The 20,894-nt window shown below is 33.0% G+C and overlaps 1 protein-coding gene across 3 annotated transcripts in view; it reads right to left on the bottom strand.

The window, feature by feature from the left end:
* The window catches only part of LOC130452612 (semaphorin-2A), a 1,040,595-nt gene that overhangs the window by 241,572 nt on the left and 778,129 nt on the right, over nt 1-20,894 (bottom strand). For 2 of the 3 annotated variants that reach the window (XM_056791958.1, XM_056791957.1), the window contains one exon: nt 1,257-1,344. In XM_056791958.1, the coding sequence (XP_056647936.1) occupies nt 1,257-1,344 (88 nt within the window). Of the gene's footprint in view, nt 1-1,256; nt 1,345-4,026; nt 4,146-20,894 lie in introns of those variants that run through there. The other variant, XM_056791959.1, reaches the window with a different exon arrangement.

Here is a 20,894-nt window from a genome sequence, read left to right as displayed (position 1 = left end):
CATACTATTTTATATATTTTTTGCTAGCATCCTTCTTTAAAGAATCCTCTAGTCAGCTTTCCAGTAATTTCCCCACTTTCTTCTCTAGTCTATTTTCATGAGAGAGTAATAAAACTTGTTCTCTAATCCGAAACTTAAAATAAATGTACCTAAGTTAATGAAAGTTTTGAGCTTTTATTAATCTTTTAAAACCAAAAGCTGTACAGAACAATTTAAAAAGGTTTGGACTGGTGAAAATTCCGACTGCTTTATCATTTTATTACTCTCTTATTCATAGAAATCGACTATAGATGAGTAGAGCTCTCGATATTTTTATTGTTTGTCAATTTTTATATTCTAAACTCTTTGAAAATGTTAATATCTGTCGGTTCGTTAGAACGTTTTCTCATTACTTAAGTTTATAGTTTATAGGTTTTGTTCCAGTTCTCTTTGTCTAATTTTCGGTTCAAATGCTCTCTTTTGTTTCTTGTTAATATTACTCCAGCTTATCCAGGTATACTAGACATTCGTGTGGTGGTGTTTGTAAAGCATATTCAAATTTTAGTCCATTATTTTCCAAAAGATTTTCTGCTATCAGTATAAAATTAAAAAAGGTCACATTATAATAATTGAACAAAAGTAACAATGGAGAGAAGTAGTAAAACTAGAAACGGATTTTCTTTTTTATGCAGTTGCATATTATCGTAGTAACATCAGGAAAGATAAGTTTTGTCTTTTATCTGCGCTCATTTGTGCGAAGTAATTAGTTTAACGCAGAAATGGCGTCACAATTCAAACTATTAATAAACAAAAACTCGGAATTTAATTGAGATATCAAATTTTTATCACCAAACTAATTTTAAAATATAAACGAATACAAGAATTTGAGAAAAGATGAAAAATTCATAATTCTCTAGTTGGCATACAAAACAAGTCTGATTAATTAATTTTCAGCAATATGAGACGGGCTCTCCTGCCGTTTTGAATATTAATTTTTTCGAAATAATTACGTTTCTTAGCATGAGATATAAAGCTCAAGAATTCCAGACAAACTGAGCTCGACGAAAAAGGTGGGAAACTGAACGATTGGTAATAATTGCACCGAAAAAAGAGGCACATATATGCGATTAAGCTGAAATTATTACTAGTCTATTAGCAAACGCTTCCTACTTTCCAGATTTTGTTTGGTTACATTAAGAAACGATAAGCATTGTACCACATTCCCCCATCTTTATATTATAATGATTTTCAAACGAAAAAAAGTAATAACAACTTACATGGCTCCAACATAGAGTGTTTCACCTTTACTGTCTAGATGAAAAGTGCGGTAGTAGTTCATGCCACAGGTAAATTCTCGAATATGGTCTGAAAAAAAATAAATTCATGAAGCAATATGTAATGTAAAGTAACAGAGGAAAATAATCATAAGTTATTTATCATTTTTGTAGTATGTTTCACCTAAATAACTGTTTGGCTACTGCCCTTGATCACAAAATACTGTTATGAACTTGTCCACGCATATAAACCGTGAAGCTTGTCCTGTTCCAATATGGTAATCGATGATAAAGTTTGATGAATGCGCCGGATATTCGTTGTTATTATGGCGAATATTTCTTTGTATTGTCATGTCCCGTTTCCATTATGATATGACTGTTTCAATAAAAACAATTTCCAAAAAGGTTTGTTTAGGGCAAATGTCCAAGAAATCAAAGATTCTTGAGAGTGATGATAATATATAAAAAGTGTCTCTAGCAACGGTGGTGTCATTTGACGTTATAGTGAACACATCAGAGTAGTGAAAAGTAAACCAAATCGTGTAGTACTGAATATACTGTTTACATCACCACTACACAAACACTCGCAATTACACTGTCTGACGCATGTTTCGATAACCAAGTTATCGTCTTCAGAAACTGAAGGTAAACTGATTCAAATTCAATTCAAATCGTGTAGTTTGTTAAATTAGATGGTTATGCAAAGTTTAGTGTGTAAGTGTTAGTGAATAGTTAGTAGTATAGATAAACTACGTAAGAAGGTATACCGTGTGCACAAGTCCACCCCACCGTTTTCTGATTGAAAACTGTGTAAGTAAATAAGAAGATTACATTACAGTAAGGCTTTTCAAAAACTACGATAGGGTTGACTCGATCTGCATGTTTAGAAACTGATCAAAGTAATCGTTTTTTTCAAGACCTTTGACATCGCAATTTATTTTTGATTTGCGAGAATAAAAAAAATCATTGGGTGTCAAACAAGGACTGTACAGCGGTTGACCTATCAATTCGATGTTTTGACTTTTCAAAAACGTATTCGTTTGAACTGATGTCCTGCGATTAGTTTCCCTGATTTTTTCTAACATTTCTGATTAACAAATGCGAGTGCACCATTCAGAATTGATTATTCTACTTTACTATTCTGAAACAGTGATGACATATACAGTTATTCTGAAATCACAGGCTACCTTTGCCAAGTGATTTGTGCAAGAACAACTTTTGTTGGATTTGGTGCGTCTTGAAAGACCCACACAGTTGATTTTTGTGTTTATATGCATGATTCGTCGCCTGTCACGATATTACAGACGTCTCTTGAAGCATTACTACAATTGAATTTTTTCAAAACTTGGACAGCCAAATTGAATTGAATGAATGAGGGGAGGAGCTAATGGCCAAATGTGCCTCAATCTCATGGTGTGTCACACGACGATCTTGCAATATCAGTTACGCACAGCATCGATGTTTTTTGGTACAACAGCCGATTTTGGAGTTTGGAATTCATCCTGTGGAATAGTGTGCCCAAGATTGGATTCGGAAAACCAGGGAAACACGGTGGCTTGGGATAGTGCTTCATCACCAAAAGTCGAAGCAAGTGGATCGGCGCATTGCCGAGTCGAAAATCATCGTATGAAAAAGTTTGCGATTTAAGGATTTAAATCCAGTAGGTGAATATTGTAAATTGTTCTCAAAATATGATGGAATCTGTTCAAAAAATATTAAATTGCACTGTATAATTTCTAGGTTGTGAAAAAATATGCATATTTGTACAGAAAAACATTGGAAGAAAACAAAAAGATTGCATTGTTTTCCAAATTTTGCTTAATAATCAAAACTTCGAAAAGAAAAAACAAGCTTGTTCATCTAAGTAAAATACACCAATCATTGATTTTGATTTACAGAGGATGGCTAGAAAAACGCATCATATAAAACTAAATTGAAGTTTCACACAGATGACGCTTCTTGTAGGTGGTATATGCATTAGTACTAAATGTTCGTATACGATTCAAACTTATTGAATTGACCAGACGTTTAGAAAATTAGTATGTGATTCGATTTTTATGAGTGTAGAATATGTTTTCATATTTATGATAAATGTGGTAAAATTTTTTCCCTCTTTTCAAACTGGCAGATAGGATGTCGAGTATGACCGGGAGCAAAGTTCTTAAATGACAGAAAGCAACACGTTACTTGATCACGAATGAGTAATACCACACTTCCTCCGCAAGCACAAAACCAAAACCAAATTCTTAATGCAGAATGTTATTATGCCACTTTAATTGGGTTAATTGGAACCAGTCAACGCAAATAGCCATATATACTAGAGATATAACCTTTCCGCATGTAAATGTCAGCTTCCATACTTCTAAATCAACACAGGAATTGTATTGTAACTGACGGTTCGTTTATTAAGTTCTGACGAATACCTTAAAAGAATAAATAGATGATTTTTTTTGGTATTCGTCGATGATTTCAATGTACAAATTCAACTTTTTATCGAAGTTTTAATGAATTTTAATCATAAAAATGGTTAAAACTATTATTTCGTTTACTTCACAATATTTGATGTCCAAATAATATGAGAAGTTTGTTTTTATTTAGAAAATACTTAATATATTTCACAGGTGCATTACTTGTAACAGAGTGACTTTTATATGAAAGATTCTCTATAAAATGTCAAGTTTCAAATAAATAATTTGGTGTAAATCTTAATATATTTGAAGTTTTACATGTCGTTTGTGCATTTTGTTGTTGAAGCTCCGAACCGTATACAGACCTAATAAAATATATATATTGATCCTCAACTTGTTCTTCAAGTTTTCTTTCGCATTAGAAATATAATTGTTCTAGAGATCCAACAAACACACCCAGGTATTGTCTTTCTCAAGAAGTTCCAGAGGTGTTAAATTACTCGCCAACTTTCCTGAAATTAATAATTTCTATTTATTCTCGAGCTTAGTTTCTCCGAATAAACTTTTCAACTATCCAATTAAAAGTTCTAGCGATTCTTGTCATATGTTTAGTTGTATAGTATTTGAAGTTAATAAACCAACAATCCTACATATGATTGGGTGTAATAGCAATGTCCAGTCATTCTACTGAAAATGGTACGAAGAAATTCATTTCCATGAAATAAGAAAATATATGTATAGAGGAACTGAACTGAAAGACTGTAAATTTTAACATCGGTTACCTAGTATTTAACCTAAATAGGCACAAATCCACTAATTCTCTTAGCTCTGCGTCACGTTTTATTTATTTATTTCTATATCTTTTCTTCATCTTGGTTTCCTTATCGATGGTTTTCAACGTCTTTGCGATTCCCCGTTTCCATTTTTATTTTGTGATTCAATATTCTTATCTCTCTCAATATTCCTGTTATTTTGTACATGTAAAAGAAATTTGTCAGCTACCCACCATTCTGATTCTCAAGCTCTCTTTCCTTCATTTCCTGCCAGCAGCAACAATAATTATTATATTTGCTAAAAAGCTTCGAAGATCACTGCTGGATCTATCAGCTACATCACCACCAAATTTAGACCACAGTTGAGAGTTAAGAACAGCTCAGTTTTTTCGTAATCAGGGTTTTGCCCCATCTTCTGTAACACATTGTTTTCATTACATAACATTCGTTATATTTTTTGAATACACAGTTAATGAGAGATTTTGTCTTTCGTTATTAATATCGTATTTAATACAAGCCCTTTATTCAAAAGACTTTTCTTTCGAAATGAAAAACATTTGAAGTTCTGCTCGAATAGTTTCAGACTAATCCAATTACTATAAAAGTCCGTATTATAATATAAACTACAAACAAAAGACATAAAATTATGCTACGAACGTAGAACTAATTCCTAGAAAACAACCAAGTGTCACATAACACAAATTCATGGTAAGCAATTTAAAGCTAAAAACCGAGAAGGAAAGTACTATTCTTCGGAGTGAACTACCGTTTAAATTTTCAATAAAATAGAGGTAAAGGAAGAGGAACAGCTATTAGCCAGCACTGCTAGCTGGCAGGATAATGCATCATGCATCACCTAAAGACAACGCGGCCCATTTCCGTCTTGAAGATTTACTGTGCTCTGCAGGGATTTACTTTACAGTTTATGTAGGTCACTTACTGGAACATTGTATTTTCTCTCGGGTAAAACTCAACAACAAACGTTCAAAATATATGGCGAGGTAAAGTATATCACGTGAATATAAGTGGTTGGACGTACTAAAGTTTCCAGACGGAAAGAAAACATTTATTTTCAATTAATATTTGATATATTGTATTGAATATTCAACTGGACAAAGTTGTGAAATAATTAAAAACGAAATATTTCAATTGAATAAATACGACGACATAATTAGAGAAATGCAAAAAGGTTGTTTTTAGAATATTGCCGGATACTTTGATAAGTGGTTTTTGTTCAAGTGTTTATACATTTATAACAGATTGTTTCTATTTCAAATATTTTAACCAAATTTAATTATTGTTGACTGATATAAAGTTAGTTGATAATTCTGATTAAAACTGTAGATGCTGTGAATGGAAACTGGGTGATGTATCAAAAACTTTTGTAGCTAAGGCTGTAACAATGATCGAGGCAGAGCACACCCATAGTTCAGTCAGTCGTGTATTAGGTTTTACGGCATTTTTCAACATCATAGGGAAACTGGATCGTATGTGAACAAACGAGGACAGAACAGACATCGATCAACTAGAGCCTTAAATTTCATGATCGAAAAAGGTGATACTGCAGTCAAATACGATTAAATAAATTTGGATTCAATTCTCAGAGGCCTCAAAATTCATGGCAGCTCATCGTGTACCACGGTTGGATAAATGAGTATAAATGAGATAAATGAGATAAATGAGAGTCGTTATCGCATTAATTTCATGGATGTGAAGGAAAGAAAGTGGGAACATTGAGGGGAACGTTACTATCAAGCGAATTTTATTGAAATTGTGTTATATAGTATAAGATTAGTGATATTATGGTGTGGCAATTGTTTGAGAACTTGCACGGAGCTCGTGATTGCTAAGGCATCGCTCAAATGAACTGGTTAGCACGATGCTAGATATGACTCCGACATACCGACAAAAAAATCCAGCCTTTATAATATTGAATAACTGAAATTGGCGTTGGTGGTAGAGTAGGGACATCCAAAAAACTTAGGGACAACGTAGTCGAAAGCATGCGACATCTTGTACTTTAAATAGAACCCGTGACGGCAATACACGGTATTAAATCATAATTGTCGAAAACGGATCAAATACAAAGTTCCAATGGGACAATTGGACAATTTTGTTCGTTGAAATATAAGATTGAATATTTAAGGACAGGCAAAGGTTCGTGGAAAGTCAATTTTTTCCGAAATCTGTGAACAAAAAGTATTCCTGTCTCAATTTCATGGAATTGAATAATCACCACCATGCACATTTATATTTCATAGTCAAAGTTGTTACTGGACTTGGATATTGCATTTTTCATTAATCTACAGAGTTCTCAATACAATACTAGTCACTATCTTATTGTAAAAGTTGTGGAACGATGTGCGGAGAAAGAGAACTGGAAATCGTCATGATGATAATGTTTTAATATCATTCTTGTCATTGAAAAGGCCACGGCAGAGCAGATGGAACTCACTACAAAAGGAATCTTCCAGAAATGTTTTCATAATTTCATTTTATCACATTATATCGTTAAAAATACTAATTTGAATACAAAGTTATCACTGTTATCAAATTCTATTTCTTAGTTGAATTAAACAAATCTCCTCGGGGAGGTAAATTGTGCGTTATTTTTGTAGTTGGCAGTCAACGTGTTGATATACCAATTGAAGGTTTTTTCTGTACTAGTAATCTATAACAAACAAAACGTAATTTTGAAAAATAATCGAGTCCATTGGAAACTCTTCGAGACAGTATCCTCCAATGAAAAGTTATTATAATAAGCATCTATAATGGGTATAATAGGTTGAAGGTGAAAACACCGAGGGTTTACACACCTTAATATTCATTCAAATTAGGTTCTGGCACTCATTTATCTGAACAATAGAATCTGCGGGTCTAATACAATACAGATCATACAAGAGCATGCATTTCACTCAAATATAAGTATATTAATTGAATATTTATTTAATTTAACAATAATTAAGAAGAAGAGGAAACAAGCTCGAGGTCAAATATACAATGCGAACTGATAAAATTACATCAAAGCAGTGGGAAACATACTTTACGAATATATATGAGGAAGAACAAGAAACGGAACATATACAAAATGGATATAAGGAAGATAACGACATCAACTAACAAACAAAAAGGTATAAAACATTTTAGAATCCCTTAGAATAGAAAAAGCTCTGGACCATATGAAAGCACCAATTAAATGCTTAAATACGAAGGGAAAAATTACAAAACGAAATATAGAATGTATGAAAGAACATCATAGAAAAACAAAAAAAAATTAAACGAGTGGAAGAACAGCATAAAAATATCTATTTTTAAAAGAAGACAGAAAACGAATTCAGAAAATTATCGAGGAATCACACTGCTTGGCAGCACTCTTCAAGCATTTACTGAAACTAGACTGGAGGAAACTACCAAAATAATGAGTATACGGGAAAAACAACAAGAACAGATCCACCATCAACGCAATACTCATTATCAAACCACTTAACAAATTACTGAATGGGTAACGGGGCGACAAGAGAAAAACACCGGGAAAAATTACGCAAATGTGTTCTCTTATATTAGGATAACGCACCTAGTTACAGGCGCGCCATTGTGAAATGGTTCAGGCAAGCTTGGAAATATACGAAAATCCGCCATCTGCTCCAGATTTGGCCCTCAGCTATTACGACTATTCCTTAAAGTTACGTGTAAACGTTAGCACATTTTTGAGAAAAATGTTTTAATATTTAATGAAGATGCATTGAACAAAAACATCTTTGCCAATTGTGATTAGGTCAGAGACGGGGTAAAGGATTCAGATAGTTTCATTCATTAGTATTGAATATGTCACATATTATTATACTTTTTCACACTTTCCGTTTGATGAAGTTGTTCTCTAAAAATTTATCAAAATACGTTCATTTTAAACAAATGCATGATATTGTTCCAAGGAGAAACATAAATATGTAAATGTGAAGGATATCAGGTTGTATGAAATCGCTTTTTGTAAATATTTTGCAGCAAAGTCAAGAGGCAAAATGTACTCATGTCACGGAGCTTCAAGTGCAGATACCACCGGTTTAAACATGCATAGTTAATGGATCTACGAATCGCATGTTATATACAGAATGATGACCAACTTAGATAGTCAAGAAAGATAATCAAAGTGCATCTACCGTTTTTGATACATAGTTTATTATTATAGAAACAACTTAAATCATAGTCTCTCTATATTTTTCCATGTTCTATAACAACGGTATACTGATGCCATATCACTAATGTAATAGTTTCACATTATTAATTCTAATTTTAATATTAGTATTCACGATTTAAAATATAGGTACCAATAGAAAATAACCTAAAGAATTCGAAGGTAACTGAAATTTTGCAATTTTCAAATATGTCCTGTACAACTTACATTTGACAGATTTGACATATATTAGTGAGGTAAGCTTTAGGACAAAAAATCACACATAATCTAGTATATTGTTATTCAGTTCAAATCGTCCTCAAGAACTAGATATTTCGAAAAGTCCCGAAAAAGAAACACTATTTACTCGGCGCCTAACCAACGTATTACTATAATGTAGATCATCTTGGATCATGGAAAGAGTTTCGACATTTGTCCAGCAAATTAGTGTCTTCTAGATTTCACAGAAATTATTCACAACAAAAAACCTCATTTATTGTTTAGCCAAACCTAGTGGTGAGGGAGCTTTGAGGTTTGACTATAACATATATTTGATATAATAGAAATATTGTGATAATATTTGTAACAGGTATGTATGAAATGTGTATTGGTAATTACTACTATTACCTCCATTAAATTGAAATCATAGATTGGAATCAGTCCATCCAACCAGTCCCCGGTTAGTAGAGTTCTGTGAAACTGTAAATATTTATGGGTAATAATAGGGTAAGAGCAAGAACCAAATAAACGGCCAAAAATCATCGATAAATGAAAAGAATTATTAACTTGAAGAAACAATCATCTTGGGCTGAAAATTTCGTAGGCTAGCATTGGAAAAAATCTTTTTTTTATTATCTTTATTAGAATTCCAAAGGTGACAAAGATGTTCTACCCGGTCTCATTTATAAACAAATCTTAATAGGCCTATTTAAAACCGCTAATGTCCAGTTTACAAATTTCACTAATTTACAAATACAAAGACATGATATGGAAAGAGGATTTTTTAATAGTATTATACCGTTTTTCGAAAGATAAGGTTTTTTATGGGTACATGGTGTTTTTATCAATTGCGTGTCAAACGCGCGTTTACACCAGACTGGTACGTTCATGTTTCCATTTGAAACTGGTATTTAATTCATTAAAGCAGTATATAAAACTCCCTGTTATGTATCATAACTCATGAGTCATAGCATTAATGAAGAGATTGACTAGAAAGTGTGTTGTGGATAGGAAAAATTAGAGTTGATATTGAATATGTTTACTACTACAGGTTGGAAACATTCATTTCTCATCAAACAATAGGATATTTGGAATTGTTAATTGAGGAAATCTATATGTATATAATTGGCAGTAAAGATGTCGGAAAATTCTTTTTTGACTATTCCAATAAACATGTAATGAAAATACTTCTTCATATACTCATACTACTTCATATTCCAATGAAATTTCTACCGGCAACTTAAAAATGCCCCTCTCTCTCCCGTCACTGCCAACATTTTTTGGACCATTTTGAAAATAAAGCACTATCCTCCTCCCCTCTCTGACTAAGTTATTGGCTACGATATGTTGATGACACTTTTGTCATTTGGCCCCCTGGAAGAGATATTTTAGATTCCTTCCTGCTCCATCCTACATGCAATTCACATTGGAGGTGGAGGAGGAGTAATCTCTGTCGTTCCTTGACGTCATAATCAGAAAACTTTCTCCAGGTGGTTTCTCTCACTCAACGCTTAATCCCATCATCAACCTGCCCAAAAGAAATCAATTTTTTGAGACAAAAATTGATTCGGAATGGTTACAACAAATCCCAAATTTCCATTTTTATCTCCATCCTCCTCCGCTAGTTGAAAGATCAATCAGAAACTCTCCCATCTCATCAGATCAAATATCCAATAAACACAATGGATTGTATGAAATCACCTGCTCCGATACCCCCTGTTCCTATTGGCCACACTGAATCGATTTCAATAGAACCAAAACTATCGCCCAACTCCTATCTTTCAAATTCAGGATTATTCGAGAAGCTATCGAAATAGAAAAACGTCCAAACTATCTGAAGACAAGTGATGATAGCCAGAGATTGACGGCAACTTGGAATCACCTTCTTCATCCACTACGCTTCAATACCACTCCGGTCAACAACAACATTTCCTCTAAAACCACCTGAGAAGCCAATCTACACACATTTATTACCCCTCCCGCCAATAATATACTTCCCACGCGCGCCAAAAATTCAAAACCTGCCAATAGTACCCCTATAATTACAAGGCAGTTTTAGCTTAAGACCAGCAGTGAGTGTGTTCCCTGTTGAGAGTGTTCTTGATGGTGAGTATATTAATTTTATTTTCTATTTTATTCGTTTTATATTTTTATTTCAGGTTTCCATTTCCTCGGTGAAATTCCAAGGAGTTAGCAGATTGAGGCCTTGGAATCAACCAAGATAAGAGGTGATTCGTTGCATGGAGTAGGCCGATTGGGACCACGGTATCGAATTACCTCGTATCAATGAACAAATAACCACCCTATACTCACCCCCATATATGTATACGCACGCGTTTTTCTCATTTTTTCAACGGTGTTAAGATGGTTGCTTAGATAGGTACAGCTTGAAAGATTCAGTTGAAAAATGACAAGTATTGAATTGAATAACTTTTTGTCGTGTCCATTAACTGGGTTGTTAATACGTATTGGACGAATATTTAACAAATTTTTGTTCTCGTTCAATTCGGGTTTGGAAATAATCTTTCGTTTTGATATTCGACGTTCTTTGGCTTAACATCTCCTTTAGTAGGCGCATAGAACACTTGTCTTGACAGTCTTTCTTCGATGTTAACGGTTTAAATTCGGCTGTCCTATGCGGTAGTGTAGAATATAGTACTTCATTCAATACATTCAATTCTACAATTTTGGTCGACTTCGTCTTTAAAACATTCCTTATGGGATTTGCTTCGTTGTCACATCACACGGCCTCGCCGGCAGATATTTTGTATTGGTTATTTGTGAGTTTTCATCATTGCAGTTGTCGGAGCTGCAGAACTGGTTTTACTATTTTATGAAGGCGCTTGTTCCCCTCTTCTTTTGGTGGTACATGCGTTTCTGGAATGCTCGAAATCATGTAATTAAATGGGTATGTTTTCTCATTGATATCCTAAAAACTTCGAATCGTTTTAAACAACTTTCTCTATGTAATTGGTGGCATTATCTCGATTCATATTAAAAGCCCAATAATTGAGAATACCTGCCAAGGATTCAATTAATGTCTTCTCAAAAATCATCTTGTTGGTCTTCAAAGAATGCTGGAAATTGTTTTTGTGTTTTTAGCGTGCTCATGAATGTTAAAGATTCAATCACTTGGTTTATTTCTAAGATTGAAGCTATTTCGAAACAATTTATTAAGATCTTTTTTTGACTTTCGACTTCTGGACAAAATATACACGATGGTTATTAACGCAACATTGTTCGACCCACCAACAAACGGAAGTGATTAAACCAAGCGTATTATCAATTAACATATGCTAGCATCCAAGCAGAATTGGAAACGGTCGATTTGCATTATTTTTACATTCAGAGACTTCCACGACTGATCGAACTAGAAGTAGTTCTTACTGTTATATACGAGGATGAATCAAAGAGTTATTAGATTAGAAATCTACTAAATCTAATGCATTCATAAACACAGAGAAGAGAATTAACTTTTCTTCTCAAGGTTTGATTCTAAATGCACTCCTACATAAGGTGAAATCACGTTGGCCTCTGCATCATCAATACATATTTTCATTAATATAATCCGCCTTTATACACATCTGGAAATAGCAACATAATATTATACCAGAAAATAGATTCTAAATAGAACGAAAATTGGTTACGTAATCTGGTTTTCCTACATGATTTAAAGTTTAGAATAATGTGGAATATGCAACAACCAACGTTATTAATCAATAAATAGAAATTGTATCATTATGAACCATTGTCGATAATAGTAGTTTTGAACAAGAAATTCGTTACAAAATGTCAACAGAATACATGTAAATTATGACTGTTAACTGTATTCACTTTATCATAAATATGGAGTATTCTATCATAGACTATAATTCATGTTATAAATATCTAAGCAGAACTCAATTGCGTGGCTAATTATTGAAGCTAAAATACCAACCATAATTTAATGATGCTTTTAACAAAAACCAATAACCGACTAAAATTATATTTTACTTGGCAAGTACGCTCCACTAGATTTTGCTTTAAAACACGATAGTGGAAAAAACTAAGCCATTGTATCGACACATATAACCTGATTAATTTCAAATGAAGAAGCAACCGATACTTCGACAAATATATGTTTAACATGTGAATCTAAGTCTTATCAACTAATTACAAAGTAAAATTTTGGTGTTAATCATAGTTAAAAACAATTACAATACGTTCAAATACTTACTGGCAGCTGAAAGATGAGAGAGGAATAATATAGCAAGTTTATGCTAACAAAAAGCATTAATCTTCATCGTAATAATTTCAATAGTACCAGTTTCGTTTGTCACAGCCCTATAATTTTTAGAGATTTATATTATTGAAGACGAAATACTATATATGAAAAGAATTTGGCAAATAGGTAGGTACACACTAAGTGACAACTTATTTGGAAGAAAAATAATAATAATAATTTATATGTATTGTTTTTTCTTCGTCCATACAGTAAATTAAAATAATATTCACCGACCATCTAATAGTCCAAAATATCATACATGAAGATCGCCACGTCAAAGAAGCCTCAAACAATCCTCCAGATATCCTGGCTTTATAATGATCTCAAGACTTACTTCAAAATTATAAGATAAGCTTTCGTATTAATCATACAAAACTCACACACGGTTATTTGATGTCGTCACAGAGTCGACCTGTCTGTCCATTGCTTCGAAGTGCTTCGTGCGCGAACCACTGTTGGCTCGTCTTGAAAGACCCATATAGTCGGTTGTTGTTAAGTTTCCGGTTCGTTCATTTGTATAGATCCATGATTCCTCGCTTGCCACTATCTTATAGACACCGCGATTGATTTTTTTCAGCATTTCTTTTCACCAATCGACACGCGCTTTTTTGAGCGATTGTCAAAGAATGCGCCAACAAATATTCTTGACAGCCAAATGTTCATTCAATATTGAAAATATGCCAGTGGAACATATGTCCAAGTATGCCTCAATCTTGCGATATCATTTTACGTACAGCATTGATGTTTTCTGGCACAACAGCCGATTTTGGACGACCTTATGGGAATACGTTTCAAGTACGTGCTTCATTAAAAATGTGAAACTTTATAAGAACAATGTCAAATTTGACATATTCACATCAGTGTTGCCATATCTCAAAACTCAAGTATCAACTCGTATTGTAATAGATTTTGTAACAGTTCTCTAAGTAATATTTATATTTTTTGTTTATTTTGTAGTCAATGACCAGCACTATTGGGGCACGTGAAAATAAAACGAAAAAAATTATTATATATTTTTAATAAAACCGTTGTTTAATTCCGAACATTTAGCCTCTCCTTGAACTCTTCTTGAGGCGCTGAGGTCTAAACCTTTTTACTGGCATTCTTTCTGCATGATCGTTATTACACATTTTTGCAGCTTCGACTATTGTTCTCCATTTTTCTCTATCCTGCATCTGTTTGTTCCAGTCAGGTGATCCCAAATTTCCACATCTTGTACAATCTGATCTTCTCATATATTTTTTGGTCTACCAGGCAATCTTTTCTCGCTCGGTCTCCATTCTGTGATGTTCCTTGTACCCTGTCGTTTTTCCATTCTTTTAATGTGTCCGTATCATTGTATTCATGTTGCTGTAATTGTATTTATTATATCCTCATTTTATAATATATTCTTAATTTCATAGTTCATGAGTCCTCTATACTCATTATTTACTGGTTCATGAATTTTCCTAATTGTTCTCCTCTCATATATCCTTAGTTGTTCTTTGTCTATATATGTTAGTCTCATTGTTTCAGCGGCGTATGTAACAACTGGTTTTATCACAGTCTTGTAGACTCTTAATTTGATTGATCTGCTAATTCTTTTGCTCTGCATTATAGTTTTGTACTTATTATATACCCTATATCCCGCATGATTTCTCTGTTTTGTCTCGTTTTCTGTGTCATTTTTGTTGCTTGTTTGCGAAATTCCTTCGGTCAATTTCCATATATTTAGTCTTTTTCTGATTTATTTTCAATCCTCTTTTTCCTGCCTCTCTTACAATTTTCTCTAATGTTTTCTCTAGACTTTTTCGGTCTCTTACTAATAGAGTTAAATCATCAGCATATGCTATTACTTGTATTGATTTATTAATGATACTTCCATCGATATTACATTCTCTTATTATGCCTTCAACTGCAATGTTAAACAATATCGCGGAGAGTCCGCCTTACCCCAGCATTTATTTCAAATTCCTCAGATGGTCCGTTTTTTGTTATTACCCTTGCACAGTCATTTTCACCAATCGTATCAACTTTTCGGGTACTTGTTGTTTTTCCATGTACATTTAATCGTCCTTCTTTTAAGACTGTCAAATGCTTGTTTGAAGTCGATGAATAGCATTTGCATATTAATGTTGTGCTCAAAGCTTTTTTCGATCACTTGTTTCATAGTATGTATGGCATCTACTGTTGATTTTCCTTTTGGGTATTCCCCTATTTCTGGTTTCATTATCTTTTTCAGTCTATCATTTATTAATGTTGTTAATATTTTGTATACGGTATTAAGCAAACTAATACCTCTATAATTACTACATATGTTGAGATTTCCTCCCTTCAGTATTGGTATAATCAATCCAGTAGATCACTCTCTTGGCATTGCTTCTGTTTCCCCCATCGTCTGGTCCTCATATTTTTTTGTGTTTCATTTTGTTTATTATGTCATTACATTCCGCTTTCGTCGGTTTTTCTTCATTTTCTAGCATGGTACCATTGTCACTTATATCATCTTCTTCGTATTCACTGTCTTCTTGCGTTAATAATTTTTTGAAATACTGACTCCATTCTCTTTCATTGATACTTGTTGTATTTCGTTGTTCATATAATTTTACATTATTTTTATTGTCATTTTCAAAGTTGTCATGATCGTTTTAACCTCATAATTATTATGAGCGTTTTAATTTCAGTCGTTATTCTTCTTGTTGTTGATGTTTCGGCTTTTGTTTCCATTGCATACGTGAAAGGTTTTACATATGTTTTGTAGATTACTCTATTTATGGCTATTTAAATCTGTTTTCTCTAAGGCAGAGGTCATTGAAGCTTTTTCTATGTACTAGAGAAAACGATATGGAACAAGAAAATATGTCACCCTATGACATGTTATTCTTGAAACACGTCATCTTACAACATTGCTCCTTAACACACAACTAGTCATAACTAACACACCTATTTTGTATGATCATTCATATATACAGAATTTGGCAATTTCAATATGAATCCCCTTTATTCGATTGTTAATAATTGACCCAATTTTTTCATCGCATACTTACCAATTTTTATGTATTGAGACTTAATACGAGTAATGTATTTTATCCTTTTACTGTTCAAAATTGCAGTAGTCTGATATAAAATACACATGGAAATTAATTGAACAGATATTTTCAGAGCAATCTGGCATTCAGTTACTGAAACCTGTACATCACCTACACGCAAAGTGCATTAGAATGCAAACATAAAAATAGGGAGTGTGTGGCGAAGAACAAAATGATAAAACATGTCCACAACACTCTTTAATAATGTGTGAGAGGAACATATTTCGTTCTATTTGTTTTAATCCGATGATATTGGAGTCTTTCCAAATAGCTTTTGCTGAGAGAGAATAATAGCTGAAATAATGACAAGAATCCATCTCCATTTGATATAATTACTTGTTGACAATGAACAGGAAAAAAGGAAATTCAAATACGACATCTTATATAGTATGTTATATAAATAGTTGTTGTTTGCAAGCTGTTTCTTATAAAACCTTCTGAAAATTAGCAATTTGATGAATACGTGGAATACGCTCCATTACATGTTATCATTTTAAAAAAACGGTAGAAATAAATGCATCGTAAATCTCAATGTGTATCAAAATTTCTGACACAAGGCGTTCTACCCATCCGATTTGCTTGATTTTTTTTCAATGGAAGGTATTGATGCACAGATCAACCACCAACCATCGGATTTCATCTAATTTTCACCATTCACAAGTTATACTCAAATGCGATTTCCCCCTGTACATTACTTATGGGAGTTTTTCACATACACACGTTCTATCCTCAATATCTCAGGTTCTATTCAAGATAGAGATTTCTTTTTGGTTTAAGAACACTCGCTGAAACACCTTCTTTCTTTTGAGTTTTTGAACACTTAAATCGGTTGAGTTGGAGAGGAGCTAGGCGCAGACATTCAATGTGGAGTTATGGATTTTTGTAGGTTTTTGGCAATTTTTCTACATTCAAAGATCTATATCTCAGGTTCTAATACAGCTACATAGTTCGTTTTGATTTAAGAACACTCGCTCAAACACCTTCTTTCTTTTGAGTTTTTGAACACTTAAATCGGTTGAGTTGGAGAGGAGCGCGTAACTCCAGAGCACTACACCTTGGAACGTATGGAATAGAAGACGAAGATCTTTAATAGCTATAGCCATCCCACATTCTAAGAAGTATGGATTAATAGATTAGTTGTAAGCACTGAGGGTCCCTAATACCGCGGCAATAATATAAAGGGGAACACAATAGATCCTTTGGGTCGCGGTGTATATGATACTTTAATATATACGTACGCACATGTATTTATCTATATGCTTATTTTGTATCTTTTTTTATGTGATAAAAAACTGTCGTTTGTCTCATTTTTGAAGCCCCATGTTTTCCTTAATTGAAAATGAAAGGATGCGTCATATTTAAGACCAACCTTCGTCCAGTTATTTCTCGAAACAATTCAATGATCATGATCATTACTCATTTACGTTTAGTAACGCTAATGAACCAAGAGATGGCGTTGAATCGGAGTTGGCTATCTAAGGAATCTTGTTGATCTACGAACTAAAAGAGATCCCCTCCTATATCTAAGGGTGGGCGAAGTAACCCTCACTTGTTAATTATTACAAGTATTTTGTACAGTACTGTTGTCGATGCATTGCTGCCTCATTGGACACTTGAATATGCTAGGTTTAATCCAAACAATTTGTTGCGATTCGGATAACAAAGAACCTGTATTTTTTTCGTTTAGAGTGGTTGGAGTAAAATTGAAGTGTTGACGGTCTTGCCATAAGGAATTTGAGTTAGTGTTGGCACATTCCCAAATCAGCAATTTAGTTGCCAAGGCTTTATTTTTTAATAATTGTTTCATTTATCAGAGTTTAGGTTCTATTATTATAAATCAATGATAAATGTTTTTAGTTTTAAGAAAAAATATAAAACATTTTTTTGATGATCTGGCCAACAAGTCGAATAATTACCAAATTCATAAAAAGTATAATGATTTTGACAATTATAGGTACTTTGTAGACAGTAAAGGTGGCCAGCAACAAGTCAGCGACCAACGAAAGTCGAAAGCTTCTAACATAACCTCAAAATTGTAAATTTGAAAGGAGTATTTCAAATAAATATTGTTTCATTAAACTAAAGAGTTATAGGGTCCCTATGATTCTTAAATGAGTAACTCAACGGAACAAAAAAACGAAAAGCTAACCTACGTCTAACATATTAATAGTGAGTCGTACAGTTAGTAGTATCTTTTGCATTCTCAATTATATTTGGTTGATTTTCAGTGGACACGAAGTTTTGTCCAACGTTTTGGACAGCAGTAGCTTCAATTTTGTGAAATGATGTTTTGTTTGTATCATGTAAACATGAAGAAATTGATGATGGTTGAGATCTCTCTGAAGAAAACATTTGAGGTACTTCCATTTTTTTTGATAGAATTGTCAATAACGCGTCACTGCGTGCATTTGCCGAAAATGTAGTTCAGAATCTGGAAATTTCAGATATTGGACAATTAAACATAAGTTAATATTGGTAATAGATAATGGGTCTCAGATCAATATATTTTTTTATGATTCCAATCCATAATTACTCTGTAATTGCAAATAGTTTTGACATATTGTTTTTCGTTTTGAGTATAGATACCATCATGGCATCAGCTTCTATTTCAAGACCATCTATAGATATGTTGGTGAGCTTTTCTTTGTAAAAACACCAGCATAACCAATAATGAGAACAACCTGAAGTTGATGAAGTACTTGAAAGAATTTATAATATGTGGAAATCTATATATAATTGAATACTTAGTTCATTGACAAGTACACGTTATCAGCTCCAGCAATAAATCTAATCGTCATCATATTCCAAAGCTTTGGACTTTTAGGTTCATAACCTTGCGAAAATGTTTTCTAGTAAGCGCCAAGTCTTTAATATTTCGAAATATTAACATTTTTATCTATACGCAAGCAGGCCTTCAGCTTCGAATATGCGGATAGCAATGGGGATGATTTTTTATCTTAATTCAAATCCAAAATAAGCAAGCATAATATTTTCGGTTATTGTGTGCACATTGTCATTGCAACTAGTTGTTAGCGTCTTTTTTGTAAACGGTGTGCGGCTTTTTCAAAATTTCAATAGTTCCATCTTGTTTGGTCATCAGTGTTACAATTTTCCTAGTATAATGTTCCAACAACTTTTCAATTTAAAATAGAAAATATGGCCAAAAAGAGAAAAAATTGCATCCTTCTTGTTTTATAAGACAATTCTGTCGCCCTCGTTGCTCTAAAAAACGCGTGCGACAAAATAGAGTCTGGAATGGATTTTTCCTTTGGCTTTAATTTGCCTTATTGAGAAAAATACAGTTAAATCTAATAATAATTAAATTTGACACAATATTGATGAAATTTGCTCGCGATTATCGAACAATGTAAATTAGATTTGATAATTTATGACTATCTATTATCAATCTAAAAAATATTGATTGAGTTACATTACTAATATTCCAAAAGTTGAGAAATCAAGAAACCTTCACCACAGAAGCTAAACGCGAACTTTTTGTCTTCAGAACTGGAAACTTTTAGTCAACAAACAAGTTCTGAAAAGTTTTTGTAGACAGATTGTGCAAGTTTGCATGATGGCATTGTTCCTGGAAAACAATGTACTTTCCAAAACTTATTGTCTGGCAAATTTTTATTGCCCCGGAACTTACAGTATTATGAAGTATTTCTTGAAAGTTTGGTCTCTGTAAACGATTTTATTCCAGAAAGACAAAAAGTAGAGCGGTATGGTAACAAAGAACTTGCAAGGAAAATGTTAAACAAAACGATGAGGTTCCTGTGCGTCGCTTAATGTTCTTTTTTGTTTGAGATTTATATCTCGTCCGGTGCTTTGTTTTATTATAACGGCACACAAATATTAATAGTTAGCATAATAGAATATGTACTATCTTCATATGGGGAAACCAGTATAATTTTTTAGTACATAGAATCAGATAAGCCGTATCTACATGAATGAATATTCGCAAAATATTTAGTTATACTTGTGTGAAACGAAAGTTATGAAAAGCCCGTTTAGCGGAAGAAGCAATCAAAAACACTAGAGAATCGTAATATTCGGATACAGGTACAGAGAAATTGATATAAATTGCTTTTTCGTTCAATGTCAGAGTTACGCGAAAGTCGGAATGAAACAATTTCTGTCTAACTAATAATGTAGTGTTCTTATTAGCAACTAATTTATTAAATTACAGTGTTTATTTTACATATCACTGTCTGAATGTATTCAATATAACATCGAATTTTTCACTTATTCATGACCGCCAGACTTCCGCTTCAGATATTTGTAAACACATTCTATATCCTTCGATTTCTGTAAGTGTCTAAATTTTTTTTAAAAAATAGTCACAAAAATATAATGTAAATAGGTGACAAAAATACAAATCATATTATTGCAGGACCGACTTCACGGTCTATATCAGGGGGCGAGCTCGTAACAATAATTAATGGAAAACAGTTACACAGACTTGATTTAGCTTGGTCTTATCGGTATCCTGCTTCACTTGATTTTTCAAAAACTTACAAAAACCTTTTTAGTTAATTAACGCACGAGATGTTGAAAATGTTATTGTTGTTATGCTATTATCAAGACACAGATAGTGGAGTACTTGCCCATAAGTTATCGACCATATGTCATCAGTTAAAGATTGAAATATGGAAATTGCCTAACCACCTACATAACAGACGTGAGTAAGTAATTTCTATGCAGTAACATAGAGTATAACAAAGATAATATAGTGGAT

This window comes from Diorhabda sublineata, chromosome 2, assembly GCF_026230105.1.
Source record: "Diorhabda sublineata isolate icDioSubl1.1 chromosome 2, icDioSubl1.1, whole genome shotgun sequence".
NCBI classification, from domain to species: Eukaryota; Metazoa; Arthropoda; class Insecta; order Coleoptera; family Chrysomelidae; genus Diorhabda; species Diorhabda sublineata.
This window is presented reverse-complemented; position numbering and strand designations above follow the sequence as displayed.